Source organism: Rhododendron vialii, chromosome 11a (assembly GCF_030253575.1).
Source record: "Rhododendron vialii isolate Sample 1 chromosome 11a, ASM3025357v1".
Lineage (NCBI taxonomy): Eukaryota > Viridiplantae > Streptophyta > Magnoliopsida > Ericales > Ericaceae > Rhododendron > Rhododendron vialii.
Window position 1 is genome coordinate 31006123 of NC_080567.1, and position 22274 is coordinate 31028396.

At 36.6% G+C, this 22274-nt stretch overlaps 2 protein-coding genes across 3 annotated transcripts; both read right to left on the reverse strand.

The window, feature by feature from the left end:
- Nucleotides 1-1105: 1105 nt before the first annotated feature.
- LOC131308843 (WAT1-related protein At1g25270-like) lies at nucleotides 1106-6160 on the reverse strand. 2 transcript variants are annotated; one of them, XR_009194581.1, is made up of 7 exons: nucleotides 5574-6154; nucleotides 4673-4735; nucleotides 3588-3704; nucleotides 2703-3123; nucleotides 2429-2580; nucleotides 1485-1978; nucleotides 1106-1221 (listed from the first exon to the last, which is right to left on the reverse strand). XR_009194581.1 is itself a non-coding variant. In XM_058335874.1 (6 exons), the coding sequence occupies exons 1-6, from the start codon at nucleotides 5765-5767 to the stop codon at nucleotides 1603-1605; spliced, it is 1323 nt and encodes a 440-aa protein (XP_058191857.1). In that variant the 5' UTR covers nucleotides 5768-6160; the 3' UTR covers nucleotides 1351-1602. The 2 variants fall into 2 exon arrangements, 1 of the variants encoding a protein (XP_058191857.1); XM_058335874.1 differs by lacking the exon at nucleotides 1106-1221 and having other exon boundaries at nucleotides 1351-1978; nucleotides 5574-6160.
- An 11271-nt stretch (nucleotides 6161-17431) lies between these two features.
- LOC131308844 (uncharacterized) lies at nucleotides 17432-19222 on the reverse strand. Its single transcript, XM_058335875.1, has 2 exons — nucleotides 18807-19222; nucleotides 17432-17793 (listed from the first exon to the last, which is right to left on the reverse strand). Exons 1-2 carry the CDS (start codon nucleotides 18969-18971, stop codon nucleotides 17683-17685), a joined length of 276 nt encoding a protein of 91 aa, XP_058191858.1. The 5' UTR covers nucleotides 18972-19222; the 3' UTR covers nucleotides 17432-17682.
- Nucleotides 19223-22274: the final 3052 nt, after the last annotated feature.

Sequence of the window (22274 nt, forward strand, 5' to 3'; positions counted from 1 at the left end):
GACAATCAACAATTGAGAGCTATTCATTACCGAAATGAGATCCGAACTGTTAGATACACGATCCAACAATTCGAATGTGCTCAGCACTGTGTGCTGTGCACATCACCATCCTCACATCGCCATCCCCAATTCATTGGGTGGGATAGATGGTCTGTCCATGTTTGACCCATAAAGTCACTTTATGACTTATGATACACTATGAACTAAGTCAGCTGGACACCTGCCATGCCATATCATAAAAGAGAATCTTCTACCCACGGACCGTGAATAGTTATTTACTGAATCAATTGCAATTGTTTAAAAGTATTTTGAACAATTTAAGTGTTAATAAATTTTTTTTGGAGAAGAGTTTATTTTCAGGGAAGAGTGAACCCCGATAAAGTTTCATTAAATTTCGAATCATCCAAAATATTTTTGGACGATCGTAATTGATTACTATTGTAAAGAACTTGTTTACGGCTGAACTGTAAATAAGTTTCTCTCATCATAAAAATCGTATTTGAAACACATAAAAAATGCTTAATAATGAGCAAGGGTGACAACATCATGAATACTAGTTATGCGACTATTAAGGTCATGAATACCTGTGACTACTCGAGAGCAAAGGAGAAAATTGAAAGCGCAAGCACAGTACATTTGAAATAATTAATACACATTTGTACAATTTGATTGGAGGATTAAAAAACTTTATAGATATTGTACTCCTTTCGTTTCGAAAGATTATCCATTTTCACTATTAATTTAGACATTTTAAAAATGTTATCTACATTTCGTAGGTTATAGTATCTTCCTATGATTCTACAAATTTTATTTAACAAAATTATGTGACCTTATATCCTTGTTTGCTTCAAATTTATTTTTAACTCGGATTAAGCTTCAACTTGATAGATAATCCTACAAGTTACTATCAAATCGTGTTCCGTAGTATACGATCCGGCGGAATGAACGACTTCATAGCCTTATTATTAGAAAAAAAAGGGGAGTCTTTTTTTCATAGTTAGAAAAATACTAGTGAAAAGCAAGGAGCTTTGATGCTACTCAACAACATAGGCGGCTCCACATAGAGCCAAGGGTATTCAAACACCACTGCTCAACAACTACAAGGGTGCTTGCTGGTTGAATAAAATGTGGTATTATTTGTTGCTACAATCTTGTGATAATGTCCTTACAAAGTTATACGTCTATTTACTGTTAGTCCCGTCAAATAAACGGTCCTAACTCCTAAGGGTTATATTTTTATACTTAGTTTTCAATTACGTGCAAAGCTATGCTTAACCTCCGTAAAAAGATAGTAGATATTTCTCAGACTTGTGATCAAAGTTAACCCCCTCCAAACCAAAAAAAATAGCATAAGCTAAAAAGTTGTCACCTTTATGAATTAACATTCGAAAAATTCACAGAACCTATAGATACAAAAATTTTAAAGAACAACAAATAAACATAACTAACGTACCTATATATATACTGTCTATATCATCTTCAACCAACCCTAGCAAAAAAATGCCCCAATTCAGGGGACATTTCCATGACTGTACTAAAACCTATGTTCCTTCAATTTTATTAATTACACTATTATACTATAGTAAGTGCTCGCTCCTGCGTTTAGACTTTTGGCGCCGTGGCCTTCGAATTATCTCCTTTTCCTTTGTCGTCGTAGTTGGCATCTTCTTGTTCTCCCTCTTTTTCATCATCTTCTTCTTCTTCCTTAGCCTTATTCGTTTCCGACACGTCGTCATCTAAAGCATCGTCTAAAGTGTAGGCCATTGAAACGTCATTTGGAATCACCACCAATATGCTGCTTCTACTGCTACTATTAATGTTAATGCTATTTTCTGCCGAAGAACTTATGATGATTTCGATGCGTTCGGATTCCCTAGAGCTCTTTGATGGCATCAACTGAGTGATCCTCTTCAACTCTTTGCCCTTTCCCCATAAAACTGTGTACAATCCGCACACTATCACCACAGCTCCCAACACGCTGTAATTTACACACAACAAGAAAATCAAAATATATAGCAGCAACCTTTTAGCAAGATACGTACATTTGATATACATGCATACACGAATAACCTGATCTCGTTAGTACTGTGTTGAGGGGACGAGCATGAGCATAATTCATTGCTATTTCCCTAAAGAATTGGTTACAATAACATGCGGAAATGTTATGCTAGATTTATGTATTTTGAAACGACTATTGGATTTTTAAAAGAAGTGTCCGATCATCTGCCCTTCCGTGCATTTGATTTTGTAATCTAGAATTCCTTTCTTGGAAGGAAGAGACATACCATAGATGATAAGATAAGAACGAGACAGAACTTCAAGTTTTAACGTGACTCTTAAAATCATAAAATTCGAAATTGTTTTGAACTAGAAATTGATACTAATAGTAGCTTGGTTTATGTTGAATGATCACAAAAGAAATACTTACGTCCCTAAGTGTAGCTTCTCATCCAACACCAAGGACCCAGCAAGGGCCACAAGCACAAGCATCAAAGGGTTGAAAACAGATACATATAGTGGACCCCTCATTTGTACACACCAGGCCATGAAGGTGAACATAGCTCCAGAGGCCACAATCCCCTACAAAACAAACCATACCAACACATATACAGCTTGATTAAAAAAGGGGAGAAAAAAACACAAATAATATAACCACTCTCATGATCGTATTGATACGGTAGCGAAGGAATATATATATATACCGTGTAAGAAACTGTGAGGAGTTTGATGTCCCACCCCAATTCCCATTGACTCCAATCTTTCTCCATGCATAGAGCGAATACGGTGGCCTGGATTGCTCCGAATGTGATCATTATAGCAGTACTAGAGTAGGGGCAAGGGTAGTGCCGCATCATCTTAGCTTGAATAATCAAACCCATTGCGAGAGAGAAACAACAGCACACAGCCAACAAAGCTCCCAGCACGGGATTACCAGCTTTTTGGTGGGATGCCGCCACGTGTCCGCCGTGATTCGGGCCCTTGTGCAGAAGGTCAACGCTAGTTGACCAGATGTTGATCTCTGCGCCTTTGTAGAAGGTGAGTAGCATGGCCCCACCTATGCATAGCAACGTCCCCGCCACCTTGGCCTTGCCTGCCCATGTACCGAATCCCAGCCTCTCCATCCTGTACCCCATCATAGCCAATCAGACGCTGTCTTCCAAATATCATTTGTAGTGTTGTTTTAAGACTTATTTATATTCGAATTTTTGACGTACCCAAAAAAAAAAAAACTAAGAAAGAAAGACTTATTTATACAAAAATGCTAGAGGCATATCATCTCAATTAACCACACACCTCTCACATACAGGTGGGTCTCACTGAAACAGGCCCCAATGTATATGAAAGAGGTGTGGTTGAGGTGATGTGCCCTTAGCACCTCTCTTATTTATATTCGATTCTGCAAATAGGCGCCCCATACGCAATAGACTTATAGATGCAATATTTTGTATACGTTTCTCTGACGGATTTTTTGGTTTTACATAGGAAATATTGAGAGAGAGAGAGAGAGAGAGAGAGAGAGAGAGAGAGAGAGAGAGAGAGAGAGAGAGAGAGAGAGAGAGAGAGAGAGAGAGAGAGAGAGAGAGTACCCGAAAGAGAGGGCTAAAATGAAGGTGATGGCAGGGACGAGATTGGTCATAGCAGCGGCAAAGGTGGCCGAGGTTAATACCAAACTCTCTGCGTATAAATTTTGAGCCAGGGATCCTCTGCAAAAAAAAAAAAAAATTCAAAGTCAAAAACAAAATCACGAGAATCATATTTTACAGCTAAAAGTGCCAAGGAAAAAAAAAATTCAACTGTTTGAAATTAATGGAGGGATCGAGAGGTTATTAGAAATTGGTTGGGGACTTGGGGTACTTCGGTAGATAGAAATTACACAGATTGCCGTAATCAAATTACTGGGAGCCAAGAAGACGCCAGGTGTCACGTAATTAACAGGGCAAAAACATATGGCCAATATTTGAGACACTACCTAGCTATTTTGCTAGGAATATGTACAGAATATTGGGAAATAGGAGTGATAATTGCTTGCTTGCTTGGTGTGCACTCAAATCATATGCAGAGCGTGAAAAGGTAGTTCATCTTCCACGGCTCTTTTTTGTTCATACCATGCATGTCCACGATCATATCTATACATCGAACCGGAAATCCTGTAGTGGAGGGGTGCACTACAGATCAGAACTGTCCAAAAATATTTTTAAGATTCAGATTTTCTAAAAGTATAACATAGGGTCCCGTGTCCCATATATATGTGGGCAAATATTCCATATACACATACCTACATATATACGAGGATTACGTTCCATGCACCGATGATGCACGTACAATTCAAAATTGTGTATTTTAGAGTAATAAATATTCTGAATGCACAGAAATGATCAGTATTTTTTCAACTAATTAGGGCCTTTGGAATAGCTTACGCACACGTGACAAAGTTTTTGGAGCTCAATAAGAATTGAGGCAAAACTCCGTATGAACTGATCCCGATTATTGATGTTTTGTAGAAAGAAATATTAAGTATGCCTGGTTGCGGTGGTTCAATGGCAAATTTTATAAAGAAAAAATTAAAATTTGTTCAAAAAGCAAGTTCAAAAGTGTCACGAGAGAGAAACAACGTGGAGGCTTGATCTATAGCTATTTGCAGTTTAAAAAAAAAAAAAAAAAAGCGACTTACCCAAGCAAACCACAAAGAAAAGCTTGGCAGACTACCACCCGTGTTAGCTTTGGCCTGCTCTTCCTGTAATCAGTGAAAAAATCAAGTTTTAGTACGTCAGTAAAAGCTTACGTTTGTTTAATTAATTTACAGTATAAACACCAGTCTAAAAAACCATATACACGTAATTTAATTTAATTTTGATCAGGATTCTCTTCTTTTTTTCTTTTCTGGGATTTCTAAAATCTACTTAAAAGGCTTAATTTTCTCCATAAACTACTGAAAAGGGACAAAAAAAGAAAAAAAACTACTGAAAGAGGCGACTCTTTTATGACTGCAATTTCGCCAATCTCGATCATGTGAACACTCAACTGTGATGCCTACTCATAAAAGGAACGAACATGTAATCTGTTAAAAGGTTAAAATATTGGGTTTTACGGAGTAACAAATAACAATTTTTTTTTGAGAAATACAGGGTGTCCTGAGCCAGCTTGCACTCACTTTAGATTAGTCTCTACAACCCGTGAAATTATACAATAGTTTGAAAGTATTGCCACGTGGTACTTCGGATCACTTTACGACCATACACTCCTCTAGGATCTATTACAAAGTGTACGAACTCCACAGAAACGTGTGGTTGTAAACTTTGATCGCTTGGCCGGTCCGTTAGGGTTACAAACACTGTATACATTGTGGGTCGAAATTACCGCAAATAGACCATTTCCTCTTTCTCTAAGAATTAATATCATGTCTTTTCCGATAACAAAAGAAGGTTCACCATTTACCCAGACCCAACTAGTAAAAATGACTCAAATAAATCCCAGCAGAAAATACTGAATTTTTTTTTCCAGATTGGCTACTATATATATATATATATATAAATGATTAATATGAACTAGTAATATATGTTTGGTTGTAAAACCTTTCGACGACAAGAGCGAGGGGGACAATAAAGGCAGCGGCGAATATGAACCGGTAGGCGATCAAAACCCTCAAGCTCATTCCGAGATTGCCAGCCAGTTTGTAGAAGATATTCACTCCTGCCAACGCCGCCTGCACCGTCACCATCATCATCGCCGGCTTCAACCCTTGTATCGTGTCCGATATCCTCCCCATCTCGCTAATGCCACTCGTCTCTCCTTCTTCAATATTTATGAACAGTGAGGATATATATATATATATATATATATAGAGAGAGAGAGAGAGAGAGAGAGAGAGAGAGAGAGAGAGAGAGAGAGAGAGAGAGACGTGCGTATGTATGTAGAGTTCTGGAGAGGTAGTAAAAAAGAACAAGCAAGAAGATCAAAGATGTCTTCTCGCTTGTTTCTTTGGACCAAAGACCGAAATGAGAAAAAGGTTGAGGGAAAATGCACGAACTGGACGCCTTATTTATATGTAGAGAGAGAGAGAGAGAGAGAGAGAGAGGAGAAGGAGAAGGAGGAGGAGAGAGCGAGTCAGGTGGGTTGTTCTTGAAAGAAGTAGTGACAGAGAGAGGAGAGAGAGTAGGAGGTGAAATGTGGTGGGAAAAGGGTGAGGGAGAGGGATGGGTATTTATGGAGAAATTTTGGTTACCGGAGGGGGGATGGGGAAGTGCTATTTCCCCACGTCACCGCTTGCAGGCAGTTAAGACTCAAATCGCAAGTGTAAGGTCCTGGGTTGACACTTCAAATGTGTTTCGTGGAGGAAATTTTGGGTGCCCAGTGGATACCACGTCGCGGCTTAGATTTATTAATTCTTTCTCTTTTTATTTGATCACTTTCTCTTCTCTTTTTTTCTTTTTAAAATTTAAACCGTTCAAAATTCTTTTGCGCGTTTAGAATCGCAGACTAAATATCACGTGTGTGGTACTCACTCAGCACTCAAAAGCTTCATTGTAGTCGTGGACGTCCAAGGCACGGCTTCACCTTTTGCATGGCCGCTGTAATATTACAGGGACGTCACCCCTTGCGCCTTACTCCACTATACTAGATCAGATGTGTTGGTACTTGGTAGACTAGTTTGCACAGAAGAAAGCACGTGAGTGACGTGCCAGATATATGGGAGAAAAGAATAACTTATTTACTGCAGCGAACAATTTTATCTCTTCGTTTCGATAATTAATGGTTCGAATTTTAAAATAACTCTACCAGGTAAGAGTTTAAGAAGAGTTTTTTTTTTAAAAAATCCGTACACTTTTGGACACGCAAGATTGAACGCTGTAAAATTTAGTTTATGAAGCCACTTGAATAAGTTTTTTTCCGGAATTTTCGAAGCTTGTTAGTGCCTTTCTTGTTGAAAGTCAAATATAAGAAGGGGAAAAAACCGAAATTCCGTTGTGTACGTGTCATATAATATTTGTATGATTTTAATTATTTTCTTTACCAAACGGTAGGAGGATTACATTAAAGGATGAGGTGGGCTGTAGTTCGGGTGGAATTTAAAATAAAAATAATATATATATATATACACACACTAGTATTTGTCTGTGTCTGAAGACACGACTCGAACGCTCAATTAAAGTTCTACCATATATGAGTTTTACTTCCGTAACAAATAAAATCAATATGGATTGTGTCGATTATCATGTATATATCAATTAAAGTTTTGCTTCTATAACAAATAAAATCAATTCAAAATCATTACTTTTAAATAAGTAAGTGTTTGGGAAATTGATCTTGACTGTTGGTAGCAAAACATGAATGATTTAGACTTATAGAAACTCTTAACACTTGTTAATCATAGGATTTAGAAATGAAGGGTCTAGATTTATAAAAAGATTCAAAAAATGAGCTTCGTTATTATGTAGATACAGTCCCCTTCTACTAAAGGCATCATTAACTTGCTAAGTTAATAATTTCATGAGTTTGATATTGTTTCCAATCAAATTTTGATAATCCAAACCGTTTAATGTATGCAGAACGTGATTTTAAGGATACGTTCGAAAAAATCTGCAAAAAATATGATTGGGAAGGACTTGATCCGAGCAATTTTTCATAAAAATGCTATAAATGCATTTTTATGAAAAACTATTCAGATCAAACCATTTCTGGTCATATTTTTTGCTGATTTCTCATATGTATCATTAAAATCACGTTCTGCACACATTGAACTGTTCGGATCATTAAAATTTGATTTGGAAAGAGGAAGTCCTTAACCTAACAAGTTAATGGCACTCTTAGTAGAAGCTTGGTGGTGTACATATATATATGAAATTTTTTTAGTTCAATAAATTCTAGCCCACCTCATTTTACATGTAAAAGTTTAGAATTAGAACTTGTTGAAGATATCGACTTAGATTCGATAATAAATGATTTATACTCTCTAAAACAACATATGGCACAACTTAAGTAGAGCACAACTTCAATAGTGCATATTTTTTTTATGTACTCTTCTTTTCTTTATTTTTGAGCATTTACGTATTTATACACAAATTTGTTGGACATTAATTATAAAACTCTTTTTTTGTTTATATATATATTAAATTTTAGGTTAGCCGGAACAGATTAAAGTGTGTGGTTCTGCTCTTGATTCTTTTTACAAGTTTGACATACAGGCTTTTCTTCACAGACACGGAATGGACATGCACCAGCTGCCATTAGTACACTGATGGTTATGATATTCAGAGCTAGCCTTCGTTTACGAAGAGAAGGGGAATTAATGCGGAATGGCATGCACGTGGACGGCGGTGATGGCTGGATGGGGATAGCAGGTTTGGCGGTTCGTCGTCCCCGGTGTTAGTGGGAAGTGATGCGGACAATGAAGACTCTCTGAAGAAGAAGAAATTAAGGAGGAGAAATTTTTTACTGCCAGGTGGTCACGGGCCACGTGGTGTCGAGCGCGTATTTTAGCCATCCAAACGTGTTTGAAATGGTTCAAATCTGTTTAGGCTTAAGGGGGTGTTTTGGTAATTTCATATTAAAAAATCACCCAAACAAGTTTGTACTGTCTAAAACACGTTTGAATGACCGAAATGATGCTCAGCACCACGTGGCCTTGCCCACCCAGGCGCTGAAAAACTTCTCAAGAAGAAGAGGTGTCAAAACACTTTTCTCCTGCTTCAAAGCCGGCGTTAGTCAAACTTGTGTATTGGAAACACGCCAGTGTCAGTGTAACAGAATCCATGATTATTATTATTATATGCAGTGGCGCCCGGCACAAGTACAGAAGTACTCTACATATTTGCCAGTGCCAGTGTAACAAAATCCATTATTATTATACACGGGATTTACGTATAAGTGAAAGATTGTGTTTGATATTGTATTCGGATGGTCATCTATACAGCATTTTTTATGTACTTGTACAACACATTATATTTTATTTGGTTACGTAGAAATACATTTCATTTGGCCCTCGCTTCGCTTAGTTCAAATCTTGCGTCCGCCACTCCTCCTACGGTGCAGGTACTTCACATGTCCATCACTTTTCAATATAAAACTTTAACTGGCACTTTATTTCCCTACGATACACTGAATCCCATTTTAGAAAATTGCTCTCAAGGTTGTGATCTCATTTTTACTCTTGAGATCTCTCCAATGTGATCATCATGAGAAAAGCGTTAATCACCGTATTCCCATTTTGACTACAATAATTCTACAACACACCTATACACAATAATTTTATGTACGTGATCATCATGTGCATTTGTTTTTGTATTTTTGTGTGGTTATAGCAATAGTGTGTTTTGACTATCTTACTGTTCATAATTTCATTGATCACCGCATTCCCATTTTGACTACAATAATTCTATAACACACATATACACAGTAATTTTATGTACGTGATCATCATGTGCATTTGTTTTTGTATTTTTGTGTGGTTATAGCAATAGTGTGTTTTGACTATCCTACTGTTCATAATTTCATTGATCACCGCATTCCCATTTTGACTACAATAATTCTATAACACACCTATACATAGTAATTTTATGTACGTGATCATCATGTGCATTTGTTTTTGTATTTTTGTGTGGTTATAGCAATAGTGTGTTTTGACTATCCTACTGTTCATAATTTCATTGTATATAAATTTTATATTCATAAAATTAGTTTATCGGATATCGATACTCAAATACTTGGTCGAATTATATTTTCTTTCGACTGATCAGGTAGAAAGTCATAATCTATATGTGTGTATGGTGGGTTTCTCCTAGAAAATTTTGTCTATAGTTTAAGAATTTTTTTTTGAACGGCAATTCATTTAGATAAGTAGTAATTTTTGTAAAATGAAGTTTTAATTGATGCATGTGATAAAAATGAACGGTCTCAAAATCCGTATTTTTGCGAGCTTTAGCTTGTTTAGACAATAGAAAAAACCCAACCACAACATCAATCACAAGTTCGAAACACATGCTATAATTCATTTAGATGACTTAGGCTCCGTTCCGGAACGTAAAAAAAGCCCTTTTTTTTAAGAAGGTAATTTCAAGCTAAAAAATTATGGATTTATTGAAATATAAAAATATGCAATATGGATCTTGTTTGAAAGATCTCATCGAGATCTTTTATACAATGCAAAAAAAATTAAAAAAATATATATTTTTTACTTTATTTTTGAGTTTAAAAATGTGAAATAAGCTGCTTATTTTTTAAAAAGATTTCTGGAACGGAGCCTTAACATTGTCTAAATATATATATCAACCCCTTAAAAATAGTGGTTTGAAATATCAAAACAAAATCTTGAACAGTCTATTTCATCACCTGAAAGACCACCACCACCAGACCAGGGCATTGTTTGTGGGTCTTGTAGCATCAACAATGACTAGCATCATCAATGACATCAAAAGTGACGCCCAAATTTTCATTTTTCTGCACATCAAAACAAAATCTTGAGCAGTCTATTTCATCCTCTGTTTTCTTCAACTAGACAAAGGGACGGAGACCAAATGATCATTGTCGAAGAAAGAGATCACTTTCAGTAGTGGGGAGGTTCCTATTCTGGCTATTCAGGTGTTTGTAGAAACGTGTACTTCACGAGACTTAAAAAGGAAATCTTGATCCTAACCCAAAATTCCAAAAGGCACAGACAAATAAAATAAAATAAAATAAGTTATTTTTTTGAATTAAAGAGAATCAATCTATTGTGAGAGAATAACATGTCTCGTAAAACAGAAAATAAGTATTTTAAAAACAAGAATCTTAACGGGACGGGGCTTAATATGAATTGGATTTGGCATGATTTTGTTGCGATCATATCTTCCAAACCTATATTGATCTTAACAGGACGGGGCTTAAGTATTCTTGCGATCATATCTTCCAAACCAATGCTTCCATGATTTTGTTTTTTTTCCACCCCCCCCTCTATCTGAAGTTCTTCCACTCGAGGCATTTGTATCAACTTGATCATGAGATTAATAGACTAATTCGGCTCCGTACGTACACAATGAAATCGTGTGATTAGTGAAACCAAGGAATTTTCAGCGATTAGTGTTATCGTTTTGTGCATTTGGTGGCGCGGGTTTTTTTTTTCTTCATAACTCAAGTGTCTGGTCAGCTTACACACGTCTCGAATAATCCTTAGGAACCAATCCTATCGCACAATAAAAAAGGAGCAAAGTCCCATATAAATTTGAGTGTATTTGGCATACGTTATACCGACTATACCAGACTCCTTTTTGAATAGTACATAAGTTTGTGCTACTACCCAATGTAATATATATTGCAAAAATTGTGAAATATACAAATACAGCCTTAGCTTAAGGCACGGGGGCGCTATTTCGCAAAAACTGTGAATATGTAGCAAATTCAAATCACATTAATAGAGAAATTTAATTTTATTTACGCGTAATTATACAGATCCATATTCATTAGGTTTCAAAGTTTGTATATATGATCTCTATTTTATACTATTGCATCGAAAAGAACAGAAAAGAAAAGGTTCTCAACAATTAGGAGAGCGAGCAGAAAACACAAAAAGAGTACACATGATCTCTGCTAGGGAAAGTTCTCTACATAAACGAATACAAGATCAGATAGATTAAAGAAATATTTTTGGGCACGTTTGATTGTCGGATTTCTTATTTTCTTTGATAACCATTCATGATTTCAATAATGACTTCATATATAGGAATCCATGATATATCAATGGGAATACAAAGAGGATAACAAGAAAAATGTCCCGGCCGGAGATTTTTTTTCCCCTTACCAATATTGTATGTATATATTAGCAGGATGTTAGTAGGTTAGTCTACAGGAGGTTTCAGAGGCTATATATTCAAGGTTTGAATCCCAAATATCCACGACGGGGCTCGAACCCTGGCCTCGTACATGAGAAAGACAGGAGTTACCAACTGGGATACGCCAAAAATTGCCTTTGCCGGCGGTTTTTTTACCGGCGGTAATTTAACCATCGGAAAAGGGTGCTATTACCGGCAGTAATGACAAACTGCTGCAAAAGGTAATTATAAACGCCGTTTATTAACGGCATTAGTAAAACCGCCGGTAAAAGTAACTATTACCGGCGGTAATATAAAACCGCTAGTAAAAGTAACTATTAACGGCGGTAAGCAAAACTGTCGGTAATAATACATTATAATATAAATATTATTATTTTTCTAATAAAACACATAATCTTATGTAGCTTAGTGAGTAAGTGCTCGGGTATTAATCAACAGGTCGCGGGTTCGAATCTCGGCAATGTCATTTTTTTTCCCGAAACTATTAGCGGCGTTATCAAAACCGCCGTTAATAGTTTGAAACCTTTACCAGCGGTAATTTACCGCCGTTTTTGTATTCCCGACAATTGTTTTGCCGACGGCGGTTTTGAGACTATTACCGGCAGTTTTTTAATGCCGCTAAAGGAAAAATTTGGCGTAGTGTAGGGCTGTAAACGAACTGAATCGAGCCGAACCCTGTTAAGTTTGGCTCGGGTTCGTTAAGGTATGAGTTTGGCTCGAGTTCGATTCGAGCCTGAACAACTTGGCTCAAGTTCGGCTGGTTAAAATTTTTCAAGGCTCGAGTTTGGCTCGGTTGGATTCGTTAAGATACTAGTCTGGGTCGAGTTTGGCTCGGATTTGGCTTGAGTTCGATTCAACCTTGAACATCTTGGCTCGAGTTTGGCTTGTTAAACTCAAATGAATCTAGCCGAGCCGAATCTAAGCTCGAATTGAGCTCGTCAAGACTTAAGTTTGATTTGACTCAGCTCATTAAACTCAAGCGAACCCAAACTCTCTCATTGATCGTATAGAATTTGGGAGAAAAATAAGTATTGAATTATATATACAACTTTAAAATTTTTTACATTTACAAATAGACCCCTATTGAATTATTAATTAAATTTAAGTATAGGTTCGCGAACCTAACCGAGCCCAATACCGTTAGGCTCAGGTTTGACTCATTTACGGAAAGAGCCTAAAATTGAGGTTCAGGTTCAGTTCATTTAGCAGACGAATTGAACTCGAACAAACTCTTACCGAACCGAGCTTCGAATAGTTTGCGAATGGCTCGGTTCATTTATAGCCCTAGCGTAGTGGCAGTCGGAAACATTTATAAAGAGAAAGAAAAGAAATTACAAGCAGCCGTGCCGAAAATAAATGCTCACATTTTGTCTGGTGCCCATCCACCAATTCGATCTCCTTTACACCTAACCCAACAGCCATCAAAATGTAGAAATTCTTTTGACTATTATGCAATTAATCAGGGCCGTGGGTGATGCAACTGAGTGAGGACTAACTAGAAACAAGACAAAAAGCCTAGCTACTAAAATGAATGGTCTCCAACAAAATATAGGAAAATTCCGAAAGTTTTGTAAAAAGAAATAAAGGAGCACTAGTTTATTTGTCGTTTGTAAAAAGTAAAACAAGAAATTAACAAGAAAAAGAAAAACAGTGGATCCGCATGTCCGAAAGAAGTACTTCCCCGTTTCACTTTTTTCTTCTTAATTAAAAAATAAGTACTTATTTTTAACTTTCAAACTTAAAAATAATGTATTTGCGAAAATAATTTTTTAATTTTTTTTACATTGTTCAAAAAATTTCATCGAAATTTATCAAACAAGATCTATATTGCATATTTTTTGATTTCGGCAAGCTCATTATTTTTAAGCTTAAAAATAAGTACTTAAAAAATTTGGAAATTGAAACGGGGCAAGTAGTCAATACATAATTTATATAGAACATCAGATTTTTTTTTTAAAGAAACATGTACTAACTAGTAGGAGTAATTAGTGAAACGGCTGTGTGAAAGACTGCAGAGATTAGTCTGAGGTACACGCAAACGAATTTGCGGACCACAGGGTTGGCAGGGGTGTTGCCTTGAGAAAAACGGCACCCTTTATTGATTTTTATGGGCCCATTTCACGTCCTTCAAATTGAGATGATTCAAACAGCTTGTTATTTCTATTTTTTTTTATTGTTCTTGAAAAAATTAGTTCAATCCAATATGGTTCATGATTCAAGCTGCTCGTTATTCCTATTATGGTCTATTGGTTCTGGTCCACGATCTTAATTTTTCATTCACTCTATTAAACAGAAACTACGTACGTGCTTTCACAGCTCAGTTTCTTCTGATTTTTCTTTATTTTCTTATCCTCTTCCGACCTTTTTCATTTCTCTTTACAAAATAGAAATGTGAAACTGGTGCATGCACAGTTGCTTTTGCTCAGATATTCCAATGCTTTTTCCTCTTTTACCTTTGCAATTGATAGAGATATGGGTACTTTGGGCACCTTTCGCATCCATCTCGAGTCTCACGAAGATGATCAGAGTTGCTTATATTGTTTTAAATTTTTGTAAAAAATCAGATATTTTGTTCTTGCTCAATCAGATTTTTTGTTTGTTCTAGGTGCGATCAACTCTTGTAGGCTAAGTTGGACAATATATTGATCACAAGAAGTTAGTTAAGGCTTGTGTGCGCTACCACAGCCCCGGGTGGATCGGGGCGGCTTGAAAAAGTATTGTTTTTTGAAAAATTGAGGAGTCGCCATCCGGATTTGAGGTTTGCTACCCGAGATTTTAATTGAAAATGATTTTTGAATTTGAAAACTAGAGATCATTTGGGTTCGGAAGCCATGTTACAAGAGAGGAATGATTTTACGGCACCCTTCTCGTCCGACACGAGGTCGGTCTCTACTCAAAGCTTGTGGGATTTTGTTAAAAATATTTTGTTTCATTAAAATAGCTAGCAGGTATCCACTTTTATATCAAGTAAAGAGTGCATGCATGTGTGTACAGTATATATCAATGAAATGGCATGAAGTGAATAATAACAGAAAAAATGAACATTTGCCATTGGAATCACTCTTGAGTGTTCAGGAGTGGTCTAAGCGCTCAGGAGTATTGCTTAACCACCCTGCAAATTTTGGTTGGAGAACAGGTGCATGCAATATGATACCCAAAACAGGAATGCAAAACTGTTTAAGCATTGAAAGTGCTTAGCAGAGGGTTTGGATGGCAAGAGACAAGCTCTGATCATCAAAACCATTCCTCCTTGCTACTGAAAAATGAATCTAACTGGACTTTTGAAGGACCGGTGCACATTCAATACTTAAAAGATTACAGAAATGATAATATACAAAAGAAAGCGAGGTGCAGTAATGAGCAGCACTCTTGAGCGCTCGGAGTACTGCACACCTTGTTTGACTTTAAGCAGAAAACGGACCCATTTTGACATGTTGATGTTTTCATTCTGTTTTCCGAAAACATGGTACTCTAATAATAGCAAAAGATTTGTTCTTGAATAGACGTTGGAGAAAATGAGTTTTTACCCTTAGAAAACAGATTATATACGTTAACATGTCATAACGGAACCATTTTATTTGCAAAAACACCAAATTTTCCTACTGGATATTCACGGAAAATGCAGATAAATGAGATTGAAGATAGTCCGGTGGCTGGCTCCCACATCGGGAGTTTGGGTTTGGGTGTGTATTTAAAGGGTTTACTCTACTTCTCCCTAATCAGCAAATACTTAGGTGAGTTGGTAGGTAAAATTACCCTCCTGACCTTCATAAAAAAAAAAAACTAAGTTGTTCTTACCCATTATGGTGGTGACCGACCTCTGGTGTAGGCCCCTTGGGCCGGCCTGTCGTAGTGCTGCGATCCGCGGCGAGGCTCTTGGGCTTGCGTCAGTTGGGCTGGCTCCCACATCGGGAGTTTGGGTTTGGGTGTGTGTATTTAAAGGGTTCACTCTACTTCTCCCTAGTCAGCAATTGCCTAGGTGAGTTGGTAGGTAAAATTACCCTCTTGACCTTCATAAAAAAAAAAGAAAAAGAACACAGTCCTAAGCACTCAAGAGTGTTTCCAGCTGACTGGAAACTTATTTTGTGATATTTTTGCTCTTGTTTTTACACTAAGATCACTCAACCTCATGCCCAGTATGAAGAACTGGAGTTGGCTGAGTGGCCTCCCTCAGAAGGAAAACAGCCCTGAAGAACTGGAGTTGGCTGAGTGGCCTCCCTCAGAAGGAAAACAGCCCGTTGCTAGGAGAGAAAAGTATTTTTACCTTTATGATTAGAACCTTGCTTCTTGGATGAGTTTGGAAGATGAGTTTGGAAGACAAGGCTCCGTTCCACAACGCAAAAAAAACTCTTATTTTTTAAGAAGACAATTTTAAGCTCAAAAATTATGAATTTATTGAAATGTAAAAATATGTAATATGGATCTTGTTTGAAATATCTCATTGAGATCTTTTATATGATGTAAAAAAAATTGAAAATTTATTTTTCATTTACATTATTTTTTAGTTTGAAAATGTGAAATAAGCTGCTTATTTTTTAAAAAGATTTCTGGAACGGGACCTAAAAGAGCATAAAAATGCAAGAAATCAGAACCAGAGATAGTTCTAAACTTCCTGAATTTTTCTAGATGTTCTTGATATTTTTGGAAATTTATTTTGTGAAGAACTTTGAAAAATATGAGTGATGGAAATGTTGTGCTTAGAGAAAGTAGGAGGCTTAGAGAGGAAAATATTTCGTGGTCCCCTTTCCTGCAGAATATGGGGTATATATAGGGGAGAAATAGAATATGCTTTATTTTGAAATAAAAATAAAAATAAAATAAAATGAGTTTTGGTTGGGGGGAAAATCTTCACGATTTGATTCTCTGCATATTCTGGTTGAGTGTGGCATAGGTAAAGGCCGGCGTTGAACGGCTGTGATGATGGTCTTGGGGGAAAGTGGAAGGCTCAAGCATCCATTGAGCACAGTGGTCTTGAGTGCTCTGATATCACCACTCTCGAGCGCTTAAGAGTTCCTTCAAACAGGGATTTTTGGAAAAGATCTTGTGCGCTCAAAAGTGGTCTTAAGCTCTCAAAAGTGGTCTTGAGCGCCTGAGATTGGTTTTCCGCAAATTGTTTTGATTTTTTGAAGGTCCAAGAAGCAATGTCCTAATTTATATGAGGCATGTTTTAATTCAAATTCATCATTGGGAGCCTCAAATCCACAAATTAAAGAATTTCAAGAGGTCCAAATAGAGATGTTTACAGCTTGTTGCGTAAAGCTAATACGGACCTCCTAAATTATTAAAAAAAGCTTCAATCCACAGCGACATTTAAAACTAGACAAAGCCAACCCTTGGTTAGTCTTATTGTGTAACTCCTTTAACTAAGGCAAATATGTTTTAATCCAATTTTATTTTCCTGATCATTAATCAAGTTTGCAAAAAATTAAGAAGATGAATTCTTATTGTGTAACTCCTTTCACTAAGGCAAATATGTTTTAATCCAATTCTATTTTCCTGATCATTAATCAAGTATTCCATTGAGAGAGAGAGAGAGAGAGAGAGAGAGAGAGAGAGAGAGAGAGAGAGAGAGAGAGAGAGAGAGAGAGAGAGAGAGAGAGAGAGATCCATTGAAAGGCAAACGCAAAAAATTAAGAAGATGAATTTAATTAACACTCACTGTGTCTTTGGAACAATAGAATAAAATCCAGAATTTCCAAATAGCAATCACAAAATGAAAATCAAACTAAAACACAAATTTATGTTACACATTTCAATCAACTCCATCTATCCCTTGCTTTCAAAACATCAATTTTCCAATAGAAGCCAATCCCCCAGTTTTTTTTTTTTTTTTTTAATTTTACCTGAAACCATTTTTTGCGACCAAATTAAGGCTTCATTTCTAAGCCTTGGTTTCCGGTTCCTTCTCCTTCTCCTCAACACTGCGGACTACTGCCTCTGCTTCCGGAGCGACGGTTGTCTCAGGTTCTGGTGTCTCCTTTGGTGCTTCACTCTGTTATTAGCACAATCAACAAATTAACACAAGTTTAATGGAATGGAAATTTATCATTACGTACAATCATTATCTCCCAAATGAGAGTTGCTTCAGACAACCTTGAGATTTGGTCTAATGGTCGTGTAGCGCTCATTTGAGCGTAAGTTCTAGGGTTCGGCTTTTATTGATATTGGCTAGCCTTAGTTGTAATTTAACAAATACTAACATATTAACATCGTATTGAAAATTAATTTATTGTTCCCGACTCCATTTTTCAGTTTCGGTTTCATCCCAACCCTAAATATTGTTCCCAAATCTGGATAGGATCAGTTATTTCTTTAATGATTTTTTTGCCCTTAGAGAGAAAGTCACGACTGAAAGAGAGAGAAGGTGATCAACCGGAACACCGCCGATAATGGCCTCGTCGATTAAAGATCCAATCTTGTGCACTTTCTTCCTAGTTGATTAGGAGTGTTATAAATTTACCTAGTTGATTAAAGATCCAAGAGATTGGCCACTTTCTTCCTCCTTTACTTCTCCTTGTGCACACAGTAAGGTTCCCAATTAACCCCTCATAATTTTCCGAATTCCCAACTATGTAACAAACTTGAAAATGAATTTATGAATTTTACCTTACTGTAATTGTAATACTTTACCTAAATCATAAAATTGCATCAACTATGTTAGTTGAGTCGTAGAAATTTAGAATTACCCTAATTATCTACCCGAATAATAAAGTTTACATGAACAATTTCATAATCAGAAACGCAAAGAATCTGTTCAACAGCAGGACGTAGGTCAATAAATAAATAATAATCATAAAACTGCTCTTGTATATTTAAAAAGGCATCTCCGGCCAATACCATAGTCAACGAGTCTATAATTTATCACTCTCCAAATTTAAAGGTTGTCAGGACTTTTTGTTATGCTAATTTCATATCTCATCAATGAATTCTATACCATATAACATTTATTACCTTAGGAAAATAATTATTCATCAGGATTTCAGGTAAGATTTTGATTTAACTAACCACGATTTCGGATGCCTCTCCAGCGGGGACCTCCTTCTCGGTTATAACTGCCTCTTCCACCACTACCGTGGTGGTTGTTTCCTCGGTTGGTTGCTCTGGTGGTGGCGCTGCCGCGCCAGCATCACCGCCTCTCATTGCCTTGGCCACGCTAGCACAGGCTCCCATCTCTTTAACAATCTCCAAGATCTCCCCTTTTCCTCTCTTTCTCCTAATAGTAAAAAATCTCCTCTCTCTCTCTCTCTCTCTCTCTCTCTCTAGGAAGTGAGGGAAAGATGATGATGAAGAAGAAAACAATGATAAGGAGGAGAGAAGCTAGGCTGGTGGGGAGTGATTATATGGGCTTCTTCAGGGGCTTTGCTGGCTGCTTCAACATTCTCTACAAGGCACAGATATATTTAAGGAATGTAATGGTTGGCATCACAACACATTACACCAACACTATTTTGTATATATTTGCGTATAAATAAATGATAATTACTTAATTAATGTTTGGAATCTAATTCCAGTTGGAATGTTGCCAATCACAGGCTGTAATCATTTATTAAAAAAATCAAGCAATCAACCCATTTCCTTTGGTTATCCGATATAAAAATGGAAACTGATCCGACTTCCAATTATGGAGGTTTGGGCTTCGAGAGATGCTATTGCTAGGTAAAAAAAATTTTTATTCCGAAAGTGCCCCCAAAAAAGCAATCAGTGGTTGAGATTCGTTTTGATGATTGGGTCTCGCACATCAAAATAAATCTCAATCATTAGTTGCTCTTTTTGGGGAGTTTTCTTTGTCCCTATCATTTTTCGTTGGGCCTCACTAAGTACCCCTTTGTTTATCTGTATTTACCTTAATTACCTGTCGTTTTGGCAGAGTTTTTCTGAAGGAAGTAGTACAAGAATACAAGTGTATGTATCTAGTAGTCCACAATCACATTAAAATCCAACTTATAGCCGAACCCGGGGGGCGTTGTTGTCTCTACATTGGCGTTGTCTCCTTCCGGGCAATTCCATTTCGACAATAGACGACTCAAATTTTATTTTAGTAATAAACGGATAGATGGCTGAAATTTGTTCGGTTGAGATTTCATCTGTCGTGTACAATGAACTCTCATTCAAGAGAAGAGATAATCAATCTCTACTTTTGACTAGAAATGACAAATTGGGTTAATCTCAATTTGTTAAAAGACCGAGATCATGTCACTTGAAAACCGACTGATATGAAATAATAATGCATTAACCAATGATAGGATCGATCCCTTTAATCAGCATTTTATAGGAGTTCAATCCATCTGTCACCTTTTGCTCCAAAAAAATATATCCATCTGTCACTTTCGCTTAAATTTCGGGCCAAACAATCATTTTGCTTTTTTTTTTTTTCTTTTTTTCTCTTCCCCAATAGTATTCCGCGACTTTATTTTTATTTTTATTTTTATCGGAATAGTATACTGCTGACTTGGACGAAGATTTGCATTTCACAATACTTAGAGGGGTTTCCGGTAGTGAAAAATTTGTAGATTTTTATTTGTGGTTGAGAAGTTGTTAGGTGTTTTCGGTAGTGAATAAGTTGTTGAGAAATGCCAAGTTGTTTCCGGTAGTGAATAAGTTAATAGGTTTGTGAGTAGAGTTACTGTAGCAAAAAAAGTTTTTGTTGATAATTTTTTTGTTAGTGGAAACAAGATGGTAAAATGCTGAAATTTTTTTGTTAAGAGAAACGAGATGGTAAAATGCGTTAAGTTTTTAGCGTTTTTTGTTAGCGAAAACACCCCCTAACTCGGGATATCTAGATCAGCGTACGTGCATCTCAATCTACTTCTTGGAAAACAGTCTCACAATGATCAGCTAGTGGAGGCCGCCCAATTAAAGATGTTCCAAAATTTCATTTGAACTAAACCCGAAAGAGTTACTATGAGATTTCGAACACAAACTTTTAGAAGAAGTATAAACTACTGACTCAAATCTTAACCTGACCAAAAAGTCCTTAATTGGGGTTACATTTCACTACATTACTTGCATCCCAAGAGCATTGTCGTGAGCGGACTCGTTGTTTTTTCACACTGTTGATGGTTTTATGAGGCTTATTTGGTTTAGTTTTTCTGTTGTTTCTTGTATCTTCGGATTGTTAGATTCCTTTGTATTTGTGCTTGTACTTGGCTTTTTATGTCTTCAATATATGTGTTTCGTGTTCAAAAAAAAAAAAAAGGAGCACTGTCTAATTTTCTTTCACTTTCCTTTCAAACCTCCAAATTGTTACCTATGATATTTTTTTGGGCCAAATTATGTAAGCAACTCTTGATATAATTATTAACTCAATTGTCATTGCAAACAAAAATTTCTTATTCAATGCAGAGGGAGACAATACAGGAGCCGGCTGGTCAAATAAGTATTGATGAACAATGGACACAGTGTCCGGGCTAGGCTTCGGGGCCCGGATTTGAGCAAGGATAAGGGGTCAAGTCCTTGGAAGAATGACTAGTCGCGGTAGGTTCAGGGGTGGAGCCAGAAATCTCGGACAGTGAGGTTATTACTTAATACCTTGAAACTTACTTTCATCTTCTTTGTATTTGCTAATTAAAAAAATGAATGTCTATTACTAACAGAAAATCATTAGCGGTTGACCGCCTTCGCAGCAATGGTTGATGGGCAAAAAGTGTTTCAATATTCATAAAATATGCAAAAAAAAGTTTGTGAATTTTTATTTGTAAGTTAAAAATGTGCATTGGAAATCAAAGTTTTAAACGACCATTATCCACACTTATTGATTGATGATCAAAATTCTTGTGTTAAAAGGACGACAAAGTTATAATTTGGCCAACGGGTTGCTTTATGCTTGGGGGAATTTCTTAAGAATTGTGACGTCAAATTCACTAGATGAAGTACAAATTTGATCTTATTGGTGAAAAAATATCCAAATTAGAGTGGGAGGGGTCAAGTGACCCCACTTGACCACATGTAGCTCCGTCCTTAGATAAGTCAACCTATCAATAACTTAGAAAGGACACTGGGTAGAAGATTGTCAAATGACGTACTAGTGAGTCAAATCCTCCGCTCTTGCTCTTAATTCTCGCTCTTGCAAATTTAAATAGTTTGTTAGGAGCATATATATTTTCAAAATACCTTTTCATGCTCACACTTCTGCTAGCGCATGTGCGTGAACAATATTATTGGACTTAGACTTGAAAACATGGGACATAATTAAGAGAGCTCGTGGTTTAGGCATGTGCATGTAACGAAAATCCTTTTGCAAGAAATTTCTCTCTACATCTTGGCTATCGACGTTGGGGAAGCGGCCGATAATAGATTGATATATGTAGCACGAACTGTCCCATAATGAAAACAAGTCATTGTTGCTATCTGTTTCTGACTTTCCTTTTCTAGGACGCCAACGTGTAGGACGAAGATATAGCCGGGACTTATGGTGAATGCGGTCATAAATCCATATAGATTCGAACTCCAATGTTGGAATTGATATCTAGTTTG